We start from the raw sequence: 24,394 nt of genomic DNA, 5'->3' as shown, positions 1-24,394 counted from the left end.
CAAGCTTCAAAAGGGACAAATGTACCATAAAAGTATAATTAGGTCATATGATTAGTGCACTATAGTATCCTGCACACTCAGAAAAAGGTACTGTCATTGGGGCGATAAAAGCGAAAAGGTATATCTTTGTACCTTATTTACTCCTAAATGTTGGGCCTATATTTTAGCCTACATGTACATACAGTATGAATACGTTAAAAGTACATATAAAAGAACTTTGTTCACAAAACTTGTAGACACATTGCATAGATTATTATTTTATTTCACAATTAATGTCTAATGAAAATAATTAACAACAAATGTGATTATTGATTAATCGAGTCTGTGCACTGTGCACAAATCCCATTTCCAGTACTAATTAATGCTTTTATGGAAAAGAAAAAGTATCTTTAAAATGAGTAAAGAGAACTTCTCAAGAAAAAGTAAGTGAAACTAAACATGAGGATGCTTCATACTTGATACGCACTTGATACGCAGAAATCAATGAATTTGTGACAGAAAACTGCATCTAAAAAATATCAACACAGTTAGTGTTTATTTTTGATATAGTGCACAAATAAAACCTCACAAGAAGCACAATTTTTGTGATATCAACTTCAAATTTGGAAAATAACTTGGTTAGTTTGATTTCTTTAATCAGATAAATTGAATAAATATTTGACAGACTAATCGATTATACAAAATTCTTATTGGTTGCAGCCCCAATTTTATGACTATTTCACAATGCAATAGACAGAGGTTTTCCAATGATACTACTACTGAAAGCTTGTCTCAGGCCTAACAGAGACCTCACAGCCCTTGAAAAAGTGCAGAAAAGAGCTGTTACTCATTTCACATGTGAAGAGAGTGTGAACTAGAAGACTTAAAGGCACAGCAGTGAAAAACGGCCTGTTAAATTCTGAGAGGGACATAAAAGTGGTGGAAATGTCTTGGTGCAAAATAGCCTTGACTAATTTTCAGACCTTAGGTTGAAAAAGTGTAGCACTTTTAAAACTTACAAACAGATATATACTTCCTCTGCTAGTGCAAAAAACTGACTGGCTGCAACCATTTTAAAACTGTTTTTGAAATATAAAATAAGTCTTTCTCTCTCTCTTTCTCTCTCTCTCCTGCAGCTAGAACATTACATCTTGATAAATGACATGTAATCTAGCAGACACGCTGTACTGTAAATCTGTGCTTTTAATTGGAAGAGTGAATTGTAAAACAGATATTTGCACCTTCTCCCTGCCTGTTTTGGAGAAACGCAATTAACTAACCAGTAATCTGTCTATTTGTGCCACACTTTTTTTAAGTTTGTTTTAATTATTTAGTCTCAAAAAAAAAAAAAAATTAATAAGTAAAGCATACTTTTCTTTTCCAAACATAATTGGAATTCCAATATGCTTGTCCTTTTCATGCTAGCTTGACTTTTACCAAACTACGAAAGATAAACCCGTTTGCACTGAAATCTGAATTCTGTCCATAACATTCAGTTCTAAATAAAAAAAGTCTGTGTGTTCTGTTTAATTATTTGTGCATATGTGTATGATTTGCATGTGTGTGTTTTGGAAGGTGTTGGGGGTGATTGGAGACTCCAAGCCAATTACTGCATCCATCAGACAGCCTCAGACTGCCTGAGCTTTCCTTCCAATAAGAGCATGGTTGCAAAGAGCTGGGGCCTGAGGTGGTTGCCATGGCAACTCAGGGGCTGCTTGCATGGCGGATGATGCTGGGGTGATGGATTAAAGTAATGGGATGGGGTGTGCAGGCAGGGAGGGGTGAGTGGAGAGAACTCATGCATAAATATATTGGAAATGTATGAATAAATCTGTAATGCATAGACTTAAAGAACACAGAGGAGGAGAGTGGATGGAGGATGTTCAAATTCTGCCTGTTCCACACCTTTGCACTACTGCGGGTCTGATATCACAGGTTTGCAGGTCACAGATATGTAGCTTTTTAAAGGTGCATTGTCTCAAAGAGTTTCTTTTGAACCCATTTCATAAAGGTACGTGATACTGGACTTAAACTGACTTGTGTGATGGTAATATGTAAGATTTAACTGTTTAACACATCTATTTAAATAATGTGTAATAATATACTTTACATGTAACTCACATATTTCTTCAGATGGCTTTACTGAATGTTGAACTGTTAATGATTCAGCATGGCCATCAGATGTATGATAAATTTCATTTTTCTGCAATTTTACTGCTTTCATAGTAGCCTTATTATTTTTAGATTTAGTAGTGTTATATCATAAAATTAATAAGTTAAGACAATTTAAGTACTATATATATATATATATATATATATATATATATATATATATATATACATAAGATGAAGAAAATATGATTAAAACTCTTAATAAAAAATAAATAAATCCTACAGCTGTTCTTATTTTTCTAGCTTTTTATATATTCTGTAGGAATCTGAGGCCCAGAGACCTGCTGTGCACATGAATTCTGTCGCTATTCTGCCATCTAGTGTTAGTTTACTCTGGTAAGATGACTCAGACACAACGTGTATATCGACAATAGTATGACAGTATGGCAGCTGATTTCTTAATAAACCAACAAAAACCTGCATAAACCTGAAATTAATGCTGGATTTAGCTCAAGGGTTTATAAATATATTTATTTGTTTGTTTGTCACTTAATTGCAGTATGCAGTATATTCAGGTTGTGTCTTTATATCTATCTATCTATCTATCTATCTATCTATCTATCTATCTATCTATCTATCTATCTATCTATCTATCTATCTATCTATCTATCTATCTATCTATCTATCTATCTATCTATCTATCTATCTATCCCTCTCTCTCTATATATATAGGCTATATAAATAAAAACAACAACACAAAGCTAAAAAAATAAGAATAAGAATATATAGGGGAAGTTGCAATCGAATCGAAGGGTTGTGAGTTCGAGTCTTGGGTTGGCAGGAATTGTAGGTGGGGTGAGTGAATGTACAGCACTCTCTCCATCCTCAATACCGTGACTGAGGTGCCCTTGAGCAAGGCACCGATCCCCCAACTGCTCCCTGGGCGCCGCAGCATAAATGGCTGCCCACTGCTCTGGGTGTGTGTTCACAGTGTGTGTGTTCACTGCTGTGTGTGTGCACTTTGGATGGGTTAAAAGCAGAGCACGAATTCCTAGTATGGGTCACCATACTTGGCTGTATGTCACTTTCACTTCACTTAATGCATGCTAATAGTATATAAATAATACTAAACTCACACTGTTGTAATATGATGAATCATTAATACTTAGGTATACAAATAATCTGGTGTCCCCCACCTTTATTTCCTAACAGTTACATCATAGATTATTACTAGCTTTATTATAACTAATTCTTAAAAAAATCTTAAGTCCAGGGGGATATTAGTTTGTGACAAATTTGTTTACCTTAATTTAACATGTTCACTATTAAAAATAAAGCAGTTGTCTTTGATTTACCTTTGATGTGTGATCAGGAATTCAAACGGTAAGCATAAAATGGAGGGCACCAGTTTTTTCTTTTTTTCTGTTAATCAGAGCCTTTCTCAGGTTACCAGACACCAGTGCTGTTCCCATGGGGTCACTATTGAGTCATGGGAAACAAACACCCTGACACTCATACAACCTTTTCTGGAAAAATGAAACACAACTAATGTAAGTTAATGTGCAACTTAATTTAATTATGTTATCAACTACTCCAAATGTTGCTAGATTTAGATCTAGCATGTGATCTGTAATGCTCTCAGACACATGGAGTAAAAACAGAGAGGAGTGATACAGGAGAGCTGTGATATTATACATCTGTACTCAACTGTATTTAGTCTGTTGCATTATGGAAGTTTATTTTATTGTGCGTTTCCTTATTGGCATGTTCCTGGGCCCTGGAGATGTACATGTGGTGGCTAATTTCTTAATTTTTAAGTTCTTCTATATGGAGAAAGTTCCAGATTTCCAGAGAGACACGCTGGTTTGTAGAGCCACAGGTGAGTTATATCTATTACTGTATAGTGCTTTCAGTGTGGATTGTTGCTTTTGGAACATTCAGTTGGATTCTCACTCAATAATTACATGCTTATGAAAAAATATATATTATATAATTATATTTTTGCTTTTGAACCCGAGTACTTCATGTTTTTCTTCATAAAAGGCTTTTCTTTTCTTTTTTTTTTTTGCTAGAAACTGATTTTAAAATAAAATAAAATAGTAGAATGAAATACAATAAAATAAAATTATAATACTCCAATGGTCATTTACTGGAGTTTAAAAACATCAACAACAAAATTCTAGTTCCAATAATGTAGAAATAAAGGGCTAACTTTTAGATTTGTATGTTGTTGTTTTGCTGATTATGATGTTTTGCTAGTTGGTGAATCCCTCATGGTCCAGTAAAATGTAAGATGGGTATAAGTTTTCACAGCAGAACCCAAACATTTGGGAGAAAAACAGGCTCTGAATGAAGACTACACAAACTCAGGATTTGACTGGGACACTTGAACTCCAATGGACATCATGCAGTTAAACAGCTTATAAAATATTTCATCATGCCTTTACTCCTGCTGATACATTTTTAGAGCTTGAGGTAATAGTTTCTGATAGATCAGATCTGAGCATTCTTACATTTATCGCCAAAGTTAGAAGCTAGTACTGTGGACACTTAGGGATCATTTAGATTTAAAAATGAGTTTTCCTGAAGTAAAAATATCCTTAAATCACCTCAGAAATGAATGATTTTCACTCTCTTTTAGTTCCAAGTCATAATGCCACCTTTACCCTGACCAATGTGTTGCCTCAAAACACAACGCTGAATCAGAACGCCTGGAACAAACACGAGTTTAAACTGACCAGCTTGTTCAATTCCAATTGTCATCAGGTTTTATGTACTGGTTTATGTACTGGATCATCAAGAACGTCAAAAGTGTCAACATCCCAGAGTACATATGGAACGCTTACTGCTGCGTCAATCAAAATGGCTGCCCCATCCTAAGTTGTGCTGCAAATGCCCTAAACACAGAGCTGAATTTTGTTGTAGAACGCACCTTAGATGAGATGGTCGACTTCCTTCAGCAATTTTCTGATGCACCGGTGAATGAGCTATTCAGTGGGCAATGCAAATTTTAGGCTCGCATGAATTTATCAAATCTCTTGAGCATTTGCAACAGGGCTTTATTCTGTATTTTCAAATCACATCAACATATGCACCATTCAGAGTCTTTTAAAATAATATATATGATTCATTCTCTTTGATAAAAAAAAGGAAATACACCAATACAAAATACCATGCCATACTGTTTATTGCAGTTCACGGAGTTTTCAGTATTTATGAATAGTATAATGTGTGATTCTGTTTAACCTTAGCCCACTAGCCTACTGCCACCTTTAATTAATATCAAGTGCTCTGAATATTCCATAACTTAAACTGACATGAATCAATTGCCCATCTATGTACTTATAAGAATGGTTAATTTCCGTGACATTCCAGGTAAGCATTTATCATTTTTATACTTAATCTAACCCATTAGATTAAAACTGGCACTGTACATTTTTAACACTATCTGAGATGTTCCTATGCATACTGGACCATAGGATGGTCATTCCATTCAGGGAGATGAGAGATCTTTTCTTGTGTGCTGGGCTCGATGGGCCAACCCCACGCTTTAAAGAAAGGGCAAAGATTCAGATTGACCACCTTGGAGAAGATCTCAGCATATAGATTCATCTTTCCTGCATTGTCTTTTGGCACTCCTTTTATATCATGGTAGGCAGTAAAAACTTTCTTGAAAGCATCCCAGCCAAATTTTTCCTGTAGCTGAAAATATAAATATAGGTATAAATATATTATTTTATATTTACATAATTTATTTTTCATAATAATTACATAAATATTAACATTTTAGCAGTCTGTTCGCACCTGCATGTATGTCTCGAGTGCTGTCCACATACTCCAAGTTTTTAAATCCTTACCGCCACTGCAATACATCTTGGTACGTGCTTGGCGGTTTTCTAGAGTCATGGCTGGATGAGCTTTTGACCTATTTAAACCCAGCACTTCCTCATGCACATACACAGACCAAAGGTTGCAAGTGCACTCGGTGGTATGTGGAGGAAACTCCCAAACTCCACGCTGTTGGTTATGACCCAGCTCGTGAATGGATCCCCAAATACCACTTTTATAGGCTTCCTGCACATTTACTAAAGCTGAGGCAGAGGTGGAGTGCATCATGATAGGATATCCAGCATGCATGAAACCTGCAAGGGGAAAAGGGGGAACAGTGTTATCACTAAGACAGTGTGAGTGTAATTTATATTAATAGCATGATTCTGTTGTCGTAGTGATGCTTCTTTATTCTAACAAAGATTCTGGGAGTATTTAATAGTACCACCAACCATGAGAGATCTGAACATCTGCAACAAACCGCTCCTTGCGGGGAAACTTGGCAGGCCTTGCTGCCAGGTCAGCTATGCTTCTCATTATGCTGTCCCAAAGTTTAGCCACCTCATCAGGGCAGTCCAGATTCCTTATATATTTTGATTCTAATGTCATGATGATGTTCTCAAACTCAAGCTCTGCCCAGGGGGCAGGTGCTTGACGGATCGTGTCCACCCAGTTAGCTACACTGGTCACTCCTAAGGGAGGAAACAAGTTAGCATTGAAACATTTGACAAAACAATATTAAATGTTCTGAATAGAAAAATCACTGTGATGCTCATTCAAAATTATTACCAGACTTGAAATATGGAGCCTGTACTGAGACCTGCACGACAATTTCCACCCCATCCACTTCGCTTTGAGGAGGTGCTATTAGGTAGATGAGCCCTCCCCATAGATTGCAGACTTGAACCATCTCTGTGTCCAAAGGGAATCGCTCATGGACCACAGGAGCCCGTTTCAGAACGTCTGCTCCACCAATATTATCTGTTTGGCAACCAAGCTGCACCTGCATAAAGTGTTATCCCCTCATGTTAATAACATGCTCTCCAAAACTATATACTATATGCAGCAACTATTCCTTGATTGGATACATGTGTAGACTTGATTTATCACCTTCCAGTTTTTCCCAACGATCTCTGGAGATACTGCTATGTATGTCTTCATACCAGGAGAAAGATATAAACCTGTGCTTATCCATTCTTCACAAGCTGAAACAAGTAATTACATTCTTATTTTATAGTGTTCAAGTATTTTGAAACTTAAACCAGGAATAATATTTAGGGGGAAAACGTTCGTACCTCCAGTGTTGGCAGTGATCTGAACTCTTGCATTAGACACAGTTGACAAGTTAGGTCTGTCCTTGATGATGTATGGAAGAAGGGCATCAGGATCAGGTGACACCTTGTAAACCTCAGTCCCAACACGGAGCATCAGATGGTCCTTGGCACTTTGAACAGGGCAGTTACTACACACTTGTGGAACACCTACCTCCTTCACTATGTCACTAAGAAGACCTACTATTGAAGTATAGGCAGTACTGTCATGAGATTGCATGCGAAGGTAACTGGCACAGTCATTGCCCAGCTGTTTTAAGCAGCTCTGTTCTTGACTAGTCAGTTCTTTCCCCAGGCTTACATGTTCAGCAAACCGATGCAGCATGCTACGAAAGTGGTACCCCTCTTTACAACTATGCTCAATTTCTGGGGCTTTGTATAACCCTCCACCCAAGGTGCTGCCCAAAAGGCACAATCCCATCTTATTAAGAATGTGATTTCCTGGATAATCAGTCATCACATTGCAGCCGCAGTGGGTCTGGGCCCAATACCAGGCATGACCCCCAATCATAAGACCACCGCCTTCAGCCACAAATTCTTGAATCTCTGCACACTGGGCATCACTGTATGAAGTGCAAACATAAACACTTAGATCTTCTTTAAAACCAGTCAACTGGCAATCTAAACCAGATTTGCTCAGTACTGTGTGGGCTGCCTTTAGTTTGGGTAGAATCCCAATAGCACCCTTGCGACCCTCGTCAAGCCACTTGATAGCGTTGATCAGGAAAGTGGATAGAGATTCCCGTCCCATGAAGCCTTCGTGTGAAAGCAGGATTACACGACCTTGCCCATAATAGGCACCAGCAATGAATGCTTTTCCAGCTGGAGTAATTGCGATAGGAAATGCTAATGGTCCGTGTACCATCACCTCAGATGCTATAGCCCCACCTTGGACATCAAACTCAGACACACCTTCTAGCAGGAACTGTAGGTCATCTTTAAAGTCCTTGCCTATACTGAAAAGAAACAATTGAAAACAGCTTATGAAATGTTTTTTTTTTACAGAATGGGTAAAAAAGTAAGAATGTCTGTTGAACTTACGATACAGCAAGCCAACTGGAAGGGATGTTTCCTGGAACAGGAAAGACGCCAACTTCTCCTTGGTGTTCCGAGAAGTAAATTCCTGCAACACTGCACACTTTGTTTCCTGGGAAGTTCCTTAAAGTGTTTTCTTGTGGGTGGGCTTCAGCCCAACTCCAGGCCTGGCCAGCAATGATCAAGCCACCCCCAGCTTTGATGAAAGCGATCAGATCCTTTGCACAGCTCTCGACACTGTAAGCATCTGTGATATATATAGCTAATCCATTCTGAAAGTCTCCTAGCTCTGTCTTGATAGGGCAGTAGTTCAAGTTTTCAGCTACTGAACGTAAACTCTTCTGAATCCCTACAATGCCACCATCACCGGTACATGGCATGAGCCACATAAGGGCATTCTCTATCAGGCCAGAGAAGCTTGTTAGGTATTGCTCATGTCCCAACACCACCACACGTCCCTGACCATAATGAGATGCGGCCATTAGCACCTGACCTCTTGGATTCATGGCAAGTGGAAAGGCATGTTCACCTATTAGTACAAGATCACTGGGCACTACTTTCCCTTCAAAATCAAGCTCCTGCAGCCCATACATGATAGTGTAGTAGTCTTGTTCACGTGCCATAATGGATTAGCTCTGTTTAGCAAGGCAGTTCAAAACAATCACTCTCAATGTACAGTGAGTTTTACAGGGTAAAAGCACTGGGTTTGTTCAGCCAGAGCTTATGAAGTAAATTGATACCAACTGGTTTTCAGTCCCACACAAAGACAGACAAAGGGAGAAAAAAAATCAAGTTAAAAGCATAAATATATAAACAATAAATTTTGCAACTGTAAAGAGGTTTTTCATGAATTAAATTCTTAACATATTAAAAAAAAATCTGAAACTATTCAAATAACAATTTCAAAATGTTTCACAATTTCCCAATTATGGCTACATTTGTAAAAATTACAGATTCATATCGCACAATTGAAACTTGGTGTCTCACAATTTTTTCATATTTTATTCTAAACAGAGCATTCATTATGTACACACTTACCTTCATATAGAGATACAAAACCGTTCAGATGACTTTCTCGCTTATCTATATGTGTAACTACTGTGAGAATGTGTTTGTGGATATGGCAAAAGTTCAAATATTTAAGAGCACACCCAACAAGCACGCCCATAAATAAACCTTTTCATTTAGTTTGTTCATCCAGAAACCACCACTGACCGCTCCCTCTACAATGCTTGACATTTTTTAAAGCTGTTTAAATCTCTTTTTAATGCAGACTATTTGAGGTAAACATGTCTGACTATGTGTCAGTCCACTAATAATTATCTGTAAAAAACGAATGTGGGGAAGAAAATATTGTGGGTGCAAGTTAAGAATTTGCTGCTATGACTAATTGTGCTCTCATTTTAGTTAAAGGCTAAATACAATGCATAGTCAATGTCAGCTGTATAATACATTAACAATACTTTTGCACACTCATCCAACTGTATTTATTACAGCTGTAATAGTGAGAACCAGTCAGAAGTAGTCAGCAGTAGCAGTAGTTTGTGTAGTTATAGTATTATTTCACAGAAAACTGCATATTGTGTGATAGACAAAGACTCTTTTGGCTTTAAACTATGCATCTGTCTAGTCAGAGGAACGAATTAGTACAAACTGGCAATGATTTAACTATAACAATGGAGTGAATAAATAAAATGTTGCCATGAAGTTATGAGAATAATATTGATTCATGGCCACGATATCCATTTTTTTCTTCTGGATGTCATGTGCGGGGCTCCATAGCTTTGAGACAAAAAACATATGGCAGTTTAAACTAAACTGTTGGTACTGCATTATGCAGAGTAAATAAACTATGTTTACCAAGACATAATTATGCAGAGTAAATAAACTTTGTTTACCAAGACATAATTATTAGCAGGATATCCTATCGCATGATAATACTTATGTAAACTGGAGATTTGTCATCTAACATAATAAAAAATAAATAAATATATATATATATATATATATATATATATATATATATATATATATATATATATATATATATATATATATATATATATATATATATATATAACTGAATAGACATACAATTCTTCTGACTGTAAACTTTGTACTGATTTTCAGGGACTACACAAACAAAGGTTTAAAAGCCCTTTTCAACACTGAAACCGTTTAGGGAAAATGCTAAGTTTGCTTATCCCTCTCTCCCTCCATCCATCCATCCATCCATCCATCCATCCATCCATCCATCCATCCATCTATCTATCTATCTATCTATCTATCTATCTATCTATCTATCTATCTATCTATCTATCTATCTATCTATCTATCTATCTATCTATCTATCTATCTATCTATCTATCTATGTAGTTTCCCGCTGGTAGACTTATTAAGATCACAGTTGTATAGTAGTAAATTAATAACCGTGGTATGTCAGAAACTACAGTAAACATAGTAACGAATGACGACATGGGAATCCAACAAAAGATGTCGCTGTTCCACATCGGAGATATTCACGTGTCGGACCAGAACAGTCTGTACAACAACTGAACCACAAGAAGTTAATGTAACGTTTTAGACAACTGGTAAGCGCTGTTTAGATTTTGTATTTTGTTTTTAAAGTAAAATCATGGTGGTTTGAATGAGATATAATTTTGATGGCGTCTGTAGATACACGCAGACTGCGCAGGTTGTAGAGATAGTTTGAGCCTACACAATGAGCCCTCCGCTTTCAAAGTCCGAATGAGTTCATTATCTTTAGAAAAGAAACACTAAAGTAACTTACGTATTAAAACTAAGTTAACGTAGAGAGCTAATGAATTACAGGTTTTTGCTTACTTATACATATTCGTAATTAACGTTAGCTCATTAGCAAATGTACGAAAGAAAGAAAGGCAACTTAGCATTTAGCTTTTTGAATCGGAATTGTAAGTTACTAACTTCTATTTCTTACTGTACCTTATCCTCTTGAAGTCCAGCGGGTGTCGTCTGTGAATGGAGATGCAGTGCACACTAGTAAGTGTGGACGGAGCTCGGGTTGAACTGGCAGATGGTCGAGCTTTAATGTTAGGTCGAGGCCCTGAAACCAAAATCACAGACAAGAAGTGCTCAAGGCATCAGGGTGAGTTTTTAGATCACACCGCATCTATACGAGTAATACAAAAATAGTATGTTTCTGTTCAATAAGAATACCTGAGTGCTTCTCTCCTTGACAGTCAAACTTGTGGCCAACTATGCCAAACAGGAAGTTCTGGTTACACAGGTAAAAAAAAAAGCCCCCAAAAAAACAACATTGTATGTTACGGTTTACTGAGATAGTCAATCTTATTAACACCAGTGTTTTAAAAGCATTTTCTAATACTTAAATATACAAAAGCATAAGTGAGTACAAGGCATCCTATGTTTCGGCAGCTCGGGCCCAACCCTTGTTCCCTGGACGGTCAGTGTTTGGGACGTGGCGAGTCTGGATGTTTGACAGCTGGCTGCACACTGTACCTAGTCAATCAGTCCCACCCGTTTACAGTCGAATTTGTTGGAAAACCAAATGAAAAGTCCTCCTCTCCTCAGAAGAAAGGAAAAGCAGCAAATGAAAGCAGAGACAGACAGAAAAGCTCAAATGATGGGTCCGGCCCCAAAAGGAGCATCCACGATTATTTTTCTAAATCCCCTAAAAAGGTATAAAGATCTCGACTAATGGAACTGTTTGGGAAAATATTTAAAATACATTTTGTGGTTAATAATTAATAAAAAAAAAATTCTGCAAGAATGCATTCACTTTATTAAAAGCAACAGCAAAGAGATTACCAAAATTACAAATTATTTTTATTTAAAATTTAAATGCTGTTCTTCTAAAAATCCTATTAATCAGAATCCAGCAATAATATGCTTTTTAAGCCACAGGATTTATATTCTTCCCCCTACGACATCAAGTTAAGCAGAGTTTGATGATAATAGTTAAACTTTATGTAACAAAGTTTTACAAATAAATAAATAATAAAATAAATAAATAAATGATACAGCAACTAATACAATAAAACACCATTAAAAACTTGAAAACACTATAAAAACATGATTTATGAAAATGAATCAAAACGGAGTCATCTCTTCATATATATATATATATATATATATGTGTGTGTGTGTATATGTGTATATATATATATATATATATATATATATATATATATATATATATATATATATATATATACATACACATTTTTTTCCCAGAATCTTTTAGGTGTCGTTGTATGGATGTGTTACTGCAGTTATTTATTTTTTGTGGAAGTGCTTATAACAATATCATTGATTTTATGCTTTAGGAACACAGCAGTGTTTTGAAGAGATCAACACAGCTATGGTTTATGTAGAAGGCAAGAAACATTGGATAGAAATGGTACTGAAGAATAAATAACTTAAAATGTAGGATTTTCTAAACATAAACGTATGAACTGTAAACTCATTAATAGAAAATCATGCTTTTAATTTTTTGAAAATTAAATTTTTTTTTTGAAAATGTTTGAAATTAAACAATATAAATGATTGGTGAAAAACTTTTACATTAGAAATATTGCCTTGGCAACAAATGGATATAATCTATGTTTAGGTTGAAGGATAACAATTACTGAAATAAAACTTTAAAAAAATTTAATTAAAGCTAAATAAAACAATGTATTAAATAATAAAAATGGCAGAATTAATAAAACTTTAACTGAAACCTGAAAATATACAAATGTAATTTAAAATGTTAATAAATACTACAAAATTATATATATATATATATATATATATATATATATATCAAATACTAAAATAACACTGCTTGACTCTCAGGCGACAAAACGCCCTCACAGCCCAGAGGATGATGTCCCTCCCACGAAACGAGGGTGTGGTGATGATGATGATGATGAGGCCTCAGCTGAAGAAAAGCTTCAGCAGTTCCAAGCACATGCACAGAAAGAGTGTGATAAACTGGAGTCACCATCAGTCAAAGCCACTGTTCCATCTTCAACTTGTTCTCAAAGTCACTGGCAACAAATCGGCAGCCTTCTGCTCTTCACTGCTGCAGGCGCTCCAGATAGCTCCAAAGTAAGACATTCCTTACAGGAACTGCATATTTGTAGTATTTTATCAGTAACACCATTATGCTTCTATGATATTTGATGTTTTAATTTCTGATTCAGATTGCAGGGTTTGACATTGATGGCTGCATCATCACTACAAAGTCTGGAAAAGTATTTCCCACAAGTCCAGATGACTGGAGGTGAATCTTGTTGAAGAACTTGCAGTACATTGCAGCTTTTTGTTGTGTCTCGTGTGATTTTCTTTTTTCTTTTCTTTACATTTATTTAGGATTCTCTTCCCAGAGATTCAGCCCAGACTGGCCAGTCTTTTGAAGAAAGGATACAAGGTGCTTTTTAATCTGCTATTATTTTGTGTTGAACTGAATTTGCAGGATTAATACTTGTATAGCTGTTTTTGCGTTAGTAGTGCAAGCATCTTCATCATTGTATTTGTCTCTTTTTAAGGTGGTGTTTTTCACCAATCAGATGGGTATTTCTAGAGGCAAGCTCAGACCGGAGGTGTTCAAGTCAAAGGTTGAGGATATTCTACAGACACTGCAGTTGCCCATCCAGGTGAACCACACGTTGACTGTTTATAAAATAGGTGTTGGTAAGATTTTAAAGCATTTATTATAATATAAAATAAGTGTTTTCTGTTTGAATATATTTAAAATTGTAGTTTATTTCTGTGATGCAAAGCTGATTTTCAACGGTCATTACTCCAGTCTTCAGTATCACACGATCCTTCGGAAATCATTCTTATATGTTGCTCAAACAATTATTAATCAGTGTTGAAAACTGCATAGATTTTTATGAAAACAATGTTTTTGTTGTTACAAATGTCTTTAGTCTCTTTTGATTAATTTAATGTGTTCTTCCTGAACAAAAGTATTATTTCTTTAAAAAAAAAAAAAAAACATTTTACTGACCCCAATTTTTTAAACGGTTTTGTAATTTTGTGTTGATTAAATTTCTCAAACTTTTATCTGTATGAATGTGAATGCATTATTATTATTATTATTATTATTATTGTTTAGGTATTTGCTTCCACAGCCCCTGGTATATACAGGAAGCCTGTTATTGGGATGTGGGAACATCTGTGTGAGAAGGTGAATCCCTCTTGTGGTTATTTGTAGGATTGTATTTTAAAGGAATTGCGTAATTGAGTTGTATGATTTGTTTTACATTACATACAGCAAGCAGCAGGTTTGGTTCGAGTGTCCTGTGTGTGTGAAGGCATTGTTGTGTTTTTGCAGGCGAATGGAGGAGTGGCTGTAGATGTGTCACAGAGCTTCTATGTAGGAGGTGAGCTCACTCAAGTGGTTGTGATCCGCATTCTTGAGACATTTGAGATTTGACGTAAAATTATTGTTGCTAAAAATTATTTTATTTTTATAGTTTTATTTTTTCAAAGATTCATAATCTATTGACTAGCACTACATCTTCAAAAACATGTTGTTTTATTATTTTTAATTTACAGCACATGGTGCAAAATGACCCATAACACGCCATATTTCTGTGCTCAGTCAAAGTTTTCTCTTGTGTACAGATGCAGCAGGACGTCCCGCTAACTGGGCACCAGGAAAAAAGAAGAAAGACTTCTCCTGCAGTGACAGACTGGTAATCAAATTAACTGCAGTCTTCATTACACTTTTTTTTATTAGCATTTTTTGTTTTTACACGATTTTATATATTTTACACATTCATGTAAATTGTGTGCAATACCTTTACTCTGTTTTGACCACAAGGGGGCACGGTAGTGCTGTCTTGCTCCATTTTGGTATAACAAAAAAGAAAAGTTTTACAGTCCTATGACGAAATACATATATTTTTCATCTGCTATTTTTCTTTATATTTTTCTGCTCTCTCTACAGTTTGCCATCAACATTGGTCTTCAGTTTCACACACCAGAGGAATACTTCTTGGGCTGGAAACCAGCTCAGTTCAGCTTGCCAGAATTTGATCCTGTAAACAACTGGTCTTTATTTCATTTACATGTTTTCTATCTTTCTATTTTCTATATTTACTTTCCTTAGTAAAATTCATGGTCTCCACAAAAATATAGCAGTGCAACTATTATCAATATTTATTTATTTACAATAAATGTTTCTTGAGCAGCAAATCAGCATATTAGAATGATTTCTGAAGAATCATTTGACACCGGACACTAGTAATGATGCTGAAAATTTAGTTTTGTCATCGCAGGACTAAATTACCATTTAAAGTATATTAAATTAGAAAACAGTTGTATGTAATAATATTGAACAATATTTTTAGTTTTACTGTTATATAAATTCAGACTTGGTAAAACTTCTTTCAAAAACATTTTAAAAAGTCTTTGCAAGCTCAGACGTTTGATCAGTAGTTTTGATCAGTCATCTGTAATACTTTTTATGTTTTTTTTTTTTATCTCCTTGTCCAGAGGAAATTAGATTCTGAAAGACATCTTTACGATCCTCCAGATGCCTCCCTCACATCCACCAAGCAGGAAGTCATCGTAGCAGTGGGATTTCCTGGATGTAAGCATTTTTTTCTTTTATTCTCTTTTTAGGTGACAGCCTTCCAATTTTTTTTTTTTATGACACATCCCCTATTTTTTTTTTATTTTGCAGCCGGCAAATCAACGTTCTTCCAGACACACATCATTCCGCAAGGCTACGTGTATGTGAACAGGGTAAGTTATCCTATCTACCACAACCGAGAACCCAGACACAAGAAGTAGATCCCCAAGAACAGGATATTAAGTATATTTAGAAGCGTTGGAGAAAAACATCTTAAATGTGTATAATGATTTGTTTAATTGTCTGTGCACATGAACTCTAGGACACACTTGGCTCTTGGCAGCAGTGTGTTTCAGCCTGTGAACGCGCTCTAAAGGAAGGCCAAAGCGTTGCAGTGGACAACACTAACCCTGACCCTGAGTCTAGAAAAAGGTGCCTACCTCTATTTCCCAAAATAAAGTAAAAAATGTATCTTTGTATTTTTGATTAAACAGCACCATCAATGATTTTCTCCACAGATATATAGATGTCAGTCAAAGTGCTGGAGTTCCCTGCAGGTGTTTCAACTTCACAGCGAGTCTGGAACAAGCAAAGCATAACAACAGGGTATGTGGGTCTTCACTGCAGTTATTTCACAGTGTGCAATATGTACATTAAATATTAAAGTCTGTATAATGTTACACTTTGTTACACTTCTTGCATGGAAAATCTGTATTGTGAACCAATTTTAACACCAGAATACACAGTTAGGGATTGATCTTATTTGTTTTTTGCTGTTTTTAGTTTCGTGAGATGGTTCCATCTGCCGTCAAGCATGTTCATGTCAATGACATGGTGATGCACAGCTACAAGTGAGTCAGCAGCAAGCTTTTTCTGATAAACCAGATATTTTTGCTGGGAAATCACCATCTTTCTTGTTTAACTCAAACAAGTCTATTGGATTCTGACTGTCTTTCTTGTTCTCTGTAGGAAAAAGTTTGTGGCACCTAGTTTGTCTGAGGGCTTCTCTGAAATCCTGCAGATTAATTGTGTGCCGAGTTTCAGGGAAAAAAGATCAGAGTTCCTCTTCATGCAGTTCTCCGAGGGCTAAGCGTGAAATTGAGCAAAACCCAACTGACAATTAGTTTAATCTTTTTACCTAGCAATAAGAGGAAATCAGAAGAATTCTAGAACAATTGACAATACAACAATTACACAAGTAACACAACTAATTTTATTGTGGTATACTGTCTCTTCCAGTTAGGTTTACACCTGTCTTTAATTTACTTTTACAAATTTTAGCAGTTATGAAGTCTCCCCAAAAGCAAATTTAAAAAAGTAAATTAAAGACAGGTGTTATAAAGACTGACTTATTAAACAGTTCATAAATTGAGGAAACGATTTTGATTTTATGATCGCTTGTATTGCTTGTAGATTGTGTCAGACTGAATAAATACAATTACAATGTCAATATTTTCCAGTGTTCTTTGGTTTTCTTGCCTGTAAAATAAGACTTTATAGGTTAAATTCATAGGCTCAGATTTATAGGATTTTGATTTATTTCTTCCCAGTCCCAGTGTAATGCTCTTTCTTTCTTTCTTTGGTGATGGGCATACAAAAAAGGTGAAATTGAAAATGTTACCAAGTGTGGCAATTTATAGGTCCTTATAAGTTTTTCCCTGTTGCAAAGTTTCTTAAACATTATTGAGTAATTATGACTCGACATCATCAGGCATGAGTTCACATTAAGTGTAATGTGGTGTAATACAGCAGTTCATAAACTGACACAAATGTCTCCTTCATTGTAAGATTCAAAAGCTTAAAAAATCCAAATCATTCAATAAATTGCAGATTACATACAAACCTAGCAGGTGTTGCTAATGGCAATTTTTGACAATTTGTCTGCAACCTTTACACTAGAAAATGCCAAGTTCTGTCATGAAATTCTTGACGGGCTGGCTGATAAGATTGTTTATAGTTATTGAATGAGGTTGTATCTTGGCAATACCTTTGCATATTGCTGTACAACTATTTGAGCTTAGAACAACACCCTAAAAGTCACTGTTACATTTTAAAACAATACATAATAAAAATAAGGTTAATGTATTTGACTCCAGAAGTCTTGAGATCCCACAATATCACTTTCCAGAACATTTTCTTTTACTGTTCCTGGCTGGTGGAATGCTCTTCCAACCCCTATACAGAGTGCTGATTTCCTGACATTTTTCAAGCGACAGATGAAAACTCGCCTCTTTCATCACTATCTGACTTTATATAAAAATATATTTTCTTTCATTTTTCTCTGTCTAGCTTACATATTTGAACAATGTTTGAAACTTGGTATGATGAGCATTTCCTGTGTCCTTTTGAGAGAGAAATTCAAGCAAGTATTTCAAGTATTTCACCCAGCTATTCACAGCACTTTAAAACTCTAAAGAGGATACAATTTAAACATTATTATTTTTAGAGGGATGACTAAAATATACTTTGTGGTAAACACTTTTGTAAAATAAAAAAGGGCATCAAATTATGACTATAACCAGTAGATGGCAGCAGGGGAACACTTGTAGGCTTATTATTCATTTCTACATTTTACTTTAGATTTTGAAATGATAAAATCACTATTATAAAATTGTAAATCATCAAGAAATCAAATTTTGTAAAAGTTCTGCTCTTTTTTTGTGTATGAAGTAAGAAAAATCATAAAGTTGAAAAACATGAACTTCTCTGTGAATGAATCACATAAAAAAGAGAGCCCCTTTTATATTCACTGAAGTTGTTGGTCAGTTCCATGCTACAGACAAAAAATTATACATTTAATAGTAGAATATGTTCGTTTTCTATATAAAACTTACATTTTGTACATTCTGCTGTTGTGCTTCCCAACTCAAGCTCAGTGCTTTACTGTCAAATGTGCATTACCAACTAGTAACTACACTTATTAATGCAAAACTGTAACAATTTTATGATTTAATTATCTATAATAGACATTACCTGTCTAGTGATATATGTTTATGCTGAAATATAATATTAGTTTGTGTTTTAAAATTTATTACGTGTAATTTTGTAGCGAATTATCTCTTTAAGTTGTGAGCTTCAGAACTTCCTATAAGGGAACATAGATGCTTCCTCTTGACAGCTTTATTAGGGGAAAAAAATGTGATCGAGACAGCCCTTAACCACTGACTACTGAGCAGGGACGGACTGGGTGTGAAAAACGGCCCTGGATTTTCTCCCAAATAAGCCCACCACTACTACAAACAGTCGCTACTATTTCACAATATTACATCAATTCGCATTTATGGAAAATACACTCTTAAAAATAAAGGTGCTTCACGATGCCATAGAAGAACCTTTTTGTCTAAATGGTTCCATAAAGAACCTTTAACATCTGAAGAACCTTTCTGTTTGACAAAAGGTTCTTTGTGGCGAAAGAAGGTTCTTCAGATTAAAAAAAGTTGAGAAAGAGATGGTTCTTTAAAGAACCTTTGACTGAATGGTTCTTTGTGGAACCAAAAATGGTTCTTCTATGGCATAGCTTGAAGAACCTTTTGAAGCACCTTTATTTTTTTAAGAGTGTAACATCACAAAACCCACGGTGACACTGCTGACAAAAACAATAGAAACCGTCACAGAAATTCTAATGATTTCCACTACAAATACCACTACAAACCATCAACTTTTAACCATTAAAACCATAAAATAATAGTATCATGTAGTGTGGTTTGGGACATATTACATTAGGATATAGTGGTTTTAACAATGGCCATCAACAGAAGGAGACCAATCAGTGGGAAGTCGTTGCCTAGTGGTTAGAGAGTTTGATTCCTAACCCTAGGGTTGTGGGTTTGAGTCTTGGGCTGGCATTACCATGACTGAGGTGCCATTGAGCAAGGCACTGAACCCCTAACTGCTCCCTGGGTGCTGCAGCATAAATAGCTGCCCACTGCTCTGTGTGTGTGTTCATGGTTGGTGTGTGTGTACTTTGGATGGGTTAAATGCAGAGCATGTATTCTGAGTATGGGTCACCATACTTGGCTGAATGTCATGTCACTATTAACAGTAGAGACAGTCTCCATTTAAACAAATTAACAAAAAAAAAAAAAAATTACAAATGTGATGGTTTCTATTTTATTTTTATTTTTTTCAGTAGGGGATTGAAATAAATGTATTATTGTAACTAAAATACTTGAAATCTGTAGAAAAAGAGCATAATGCAAAATGAATAATTTGACAAAAATAAACATAAACCTAGACGCTAGAAACCTAAAACAACTACATTTTTTAAATTTGAGTCTGTCTCTCTCTGTATGTATGTGTGTGGGTGTTGTGTGTGTCATGTTAATCAGACTTATCACATTATATAGGCTTTTTCATTTACTTATTTTTTGAACTCAGTAGGCCTAGATCTTAAAAGTAAACCGAATCGCTGCTGTTCCTTTATGAAAGAATGGAATATTCATGTGGTCTTGTCCTGGTGCTCCTCTGAGACAAGGTCTTTACAGGGGATCTGTATCTGGGGCTGTAGTTGTCCTGGTCTCCGCTGTCTTTCAGGGCAGTAGAGGTCCTTAAAAAGACAATAATAAATAGCAGTGAACTATGTTCGGACTAGGGGTGTCCTGGGATTTTAATAATGCTCATAAGCTAATTGAGAAAGGAAACTTTGTTGTCAGTTGACAGCAATATCAGCCCAACAAATAAACATCTCAGTTGCATTGTTTGTAAATTTGCAACAAACAAATGTACAGAGGTCCTATTTTTTTTATTAGTGGCCTACAAAACTTTCTAAAAAACAACAGAAGAGGACAGTTAAATTTATTTATTAAAAATAAATAAATAAATAAATAAATCAAGTTATTCCAAATGGTACCATAAAATAACTGGTTAACAGCATAAATTTAAGAGCTTTAAAGCTCTTTTAAGACCTGCACTTCACATCTCAGCCTTAGACATTTATTTTTAGAAAAGAGTCAAAAGTATTAATTATTATATTATATTAAATTACATAAATATATCTTAGTGTCTTAATTGTTTAGATTTTTATAATGCATTAGCTGTTTGTCGATCCACTGATTTGCATTTAAAAGTCTAGTCTAAAATGATCCAGCGACTTGGACATTGCGGCTGTATACAGCAGTTTCGGTTTCTTATGAGCAAGAATGGATTGCATTAGCGCCACCTTTTGTCGGCTGTCAACGTCACTTTATCTGACACTTTTTCTTTGATGACGAACCAGCAGGAGGGGTGTCTCGAATGATCACAAATTCAAGACATGGGGGCAGAAAATTAATATATTTATACCAATTCATGTAGTTAATAAATTTCACATGAAGAGTATTTTTTTCTTCAATAATTACTTCAATAAAAAACTATTTTTTACAAGTTCAATAAACTATAAGTTAATTAAGAAACTTACGTTTTTGACACCATATTGCTTGTTTTTGCACTATTTCGACAACAAAAAATTATTCCAATCAATGCCACAGCGCTGTTTTGTCTCGCTGAGCAACATGATGGTGTTTTGTTCCTGAATGAATCAAACATTTAAATGATTCAGTTCAATCGCAGTGACTCACCTATTATCAGTGATTTCTTGCCACCTACTGGCGGTTTAAAGTTCACATTTAAAAATACATTTATTTTATTTAAATAATTAAACATGTACAATAAATTAATTGTGTACAATAGTTAATTATGTTTAATATATCAAAACATTATCTAGGCATTTGTAAAAAATAGGCCTTTGTAAAGGTAAATAAATAAATGCTTATATTAGAAGGGCCTCATCTTTTATCTTGCCTGGGGCCCCTACTTCATCTTGGTTCGCCTCTGCTTGGACTCTAATGGAAATAAGACCTGATTTAGCTTAAAGGGAAAGAACCACGCAAGGTAAATAAAGATACATAATTTTGCCGAAAAACATCTAACCGTACGGTTCTCCAAACATGGTTCAGCACGCGCTAGAACAGTGGTTAAACTTAAACCTGACAACACATCTGTAATATGGTTTCTCATAAACATGTAAAACAAACAAGGTTCGGCTAATATATGTTTCTGTTGATGGATGCGCATTCTGGCTTCCCAGTACATTACAACAACAGCGATAAAAAAAAGAAGAAAAAAAACAAAAACTCTTGATTGAATAGCTTTTGTAACTTTAATAAAGATTCATCTTTAATTTATACAGTCATAATTTATACATGCAATGCTGTTTCACATTTGATTATGTTGTTCAATTTCTGTACTGCTAGACCTACCTAAAAGAAACTGAAATCTTTATTCTACTGTATTTATTTGTGCTGTTGCTTGTAGTTAGATAGATAGATTATTCTTATCTTCTTTATTTGTATTTGACAGTATTGTTTCCCCAAAAAAATAGCACACACCGAACCGTACCGAAACTGTAACTCTAAAATCATGATATACGAACCGTGAAAAAGTTTAACGCTTCCACCCCTAATACATATATATATATATATATATAATGGTTTGAAAAACACTAAAATAGTGAAAAAATACCTGTTGTGGTGTTTAATATGAAACTATTTTGTTTATATTAGATATGCCCTTATGTAGCAAACCACACCTTGGACAATTTAACTCAATAATAATGCCAGATCCTCCACCCCTTTTCACTCTTTATTTTATTCAAACTTCTTTAATATAAAAAAGTTCTATTTTTGGCAAATGTAAAAGCCCTTTCACACCAAGAGCCTCAGGCTGAAGAAAATGTAAATTCACTTAGAGTTAAACGCAGAAGAAGAAAGTTAAACACTTTTAAAGGGATAGTTTACCCAAAAATAATATCCCGGAGTAATTAATTTACTCAAACAGTACACTGACTGAACTGATGTGAAGAGAGAGATGAACACCGAGCCGAGCCAGATAATGACTCGTTCACGAGTCAAGAACGAGTTTGGTGATTGAATCATTATCTGGCTTGGCTCGGTGTTCATCTTCAGTTCTCTCTTCACAGCAGTTCAGTCAGTGTACTGTTTGAGTAAATTAATTACTCCGGGATATTGGTTTGTTTGAACTCAGAGGGAGTGTCAGCCACATTAAAAATGTTAACAGCTTAAGTCATTTGTGGATTAATGCGTATTGGAGACATGAACCGTTTAAAACGATTCAGTTCGATTTGGTGAACTGGTTCAAAAAGATCCGGTTACATCGAATGATTCGTTCGCGAACTGGATATGACAAACTGCTTTGTTTTGAACTTTCTCACAACAGACACGGAAGAGAAGACAATGATGAATAAAGTCGTAGTTTTTGCTATTTTTGGACCAAAATGTATTTTCGATGCTTCAAAATATTCAAACTGACCCTCTGATGTCACATGGACTACTTTGATGATGTTTTTCTTACCTTTCTGGACATGGACAGTATACCGTACACACAGTTCCAATGGAGGGACTGAGAGCTCTCGGACTAAATCTAAAATATCTTAAACTGTTTTCCGAAGATAAAAGGTCTTACGGGATTTGGAACGACATGAAGGTGAGTCATTAATGACATAATTTAGATTTTTGGGTGAACTATCCCTTTAATCAATAAAAGAACAACAAATGTTAGTTTATCTATTAATTTTAACTTATAAGTATGGTTGAACTGGACCATTCACGGGCAGAAGCAAATGGTTTAATAAAATGGGATTAAATACAAAAAGTATATTTGTGTTATTTAACATTTAATTATTGCTGCTTTGAGCCATATTCTGAGTTGCTTTTAAGTGTTTTTATAAATTTTGAGGAAAACTAAATCTGATTTTTTTTTTTTTTTTTTTTTTTGTGAGTGAGATGAATTAATGCATGTTCAAATTTATTTAGAACTAACATCTTACAACCGATTTCTCTTAACGTGGGGACAGGAGAGCTTTGGGGGAAAGAAAAGTAACTGGCGTTACTTATTTGAAAAAGTAACTCAGATATTTTCTTGTAAATTAAAAAGTAAAGCTTTACTTTACTAGTTACTTGAAAAAAGTAATCTGATTATGTAACTCACATTACTTGCAATGCATTACCTTCAACACTGTACAGAACCAAAAAACATATTTAAAAAGCATTTAAGTGTTAATATCTTAGATCTTTACTAAGATCCTTCTGTCTATTGAAACCCACAATAATATGTAAAACATTAGTAAGTACAAAGTAAAAAAATAATAATAATAACATATTAAAAAATATTAGTTATTATATATAAAATCATCATTTGTTATGCACTTTCACTTGAGAGGTGGCTGTCCCAAACCCTAACCTCTAAATTTCAACTTATGAAAACCTACAAATATTTTTTGGTTTTATATTGTATTTAAAACTATATTTTAGACTTTAAAAAGTGAAATTTGAAGAAAAAAAAAAAAAGATATATGCATATCGTTTGATAGAATATACATTAGTATGATTGATATAGTAGTTGAGGTCTCTATGCTTCTAATGTTAAACAAACAAATATTATTCATCATAAACCAATGATCCATTTTTTATAGTGAATTTATTTTATTATTGGTGTTCACTTTCAGAGCAGACATTACATATCATTACATAACCATGCTTTTAAG

General features: G+C 34.9%; 2 protein-coding genes and 1 pseudogene across 3 annotated transcripts; 2 read left to right on the top strand and 1 right to left on the bottom strand.

Annotated features, from left to right (window-relative positions):
* Window positions 1-3,451: 3,451 nt before the first annotated feature.
* Window positions 3,452-5,105, top strand: LOC132107621 (endonuclease domain-containing 1 protein-like; annotated as a pseudogene).
* Window positions 5,106-5,129: 24 nt separating this feature from the next.
* Window positions 5,130-11,742, bottom strand: LOC132108152 (TRPM8 channel-associated factor homolog). Of its 2 annotated transcripts, XM_059514732.1 has the most exons (9): window positions 11,484-11,742; window positions 11,250-11,370; window positions 8,292-9,028; window positions 7,215-8,206; window positions 7,030-7,124; window positions 6,709-6,922; window positions 6,372-6,611; window positions 5,896-6,233; window positions 5,130-5,793 (listed from the first exon to the last, which is right to left on the bottom strand). In XM_059514732.1, the coding sequence occupies exons 3-9, from the start codon at window positions 8,906-8,908 to the stop codon at window positions 5,551-5,553; spliced, it is 2,739 nt and encodes a 912-aa protein (XP_059370715.1). In that variant the 5' UTR covers window positions 8,909-9,028; window positions 11,250-11,370; window positions 11,484-11,742; the 3' UTR covers window positions 5,130-5,550. The 2 variants fall into 2 exon arrangements, with proteins under 2 accessions (XP_059370715.1, XP_059370716.1); XM_059514733.1 differs by lacking the exons at window positions 11,250-11,370; window positions 11,484-11,742 and adding an exon at window positions 9,318-9,576.
* pnkp (polynucleotide kinase 3'-phosphatase) lies at window positions 10,739-17,305 on the top strand. The gene is made up of 18 exons (XM_059514734.1): window positions 10,739-10,876; window positions 11,265-11,412; window positions 11,507-11,553; window positions 11,703-11,966; window positions 13,125-13,379; window positions 13,475-13,554; window positions 13,644-13,701; window positions 13,820-13,927; window positions 14,392-14,463; window positions 14,611-14,659; window positions 14,904-14,974; window positions 15,229-15,321; window positions 15,777-15,873; window positions 15,967-16,028; window positions 16,178-16,287; window positions 16,374-16,461; window positions 16,639-16,706; window positions 16,825-17,305. Exons 2-18 carry the CDS (start codon window positions 11,286-11,288, stop codon window positions 16,943-16,945), a joined length of 1,770 nt encoding a protein of 589 aa, XP_059370717.1. The 5' UTR covers window positions 10,739-10,876; window positions 11,265-11,285; the 3' UTR covers window positions 16,946-17,305.
* The last annotated feature ends 7,089 nt before the right edge of the window (window positions 17,306-24,394 follow it).

This window comes from Carassius carassius, chromosome 28 (assembly GCF_963082965.1).
Source record: "Carassius carassius chromosome 28, fCarCar2.1, whole genome shotgun sequence".
Classification (NCBI taxonomy): Eukaryota; Metazoa; Chordata; class Actinopteri; order Cypriniformes; family Cyprinidae; genus Carassius; species Carassius carassius.
This window is presented reverse-complemented; position numbering and strand designations above follow the sequence as displayed.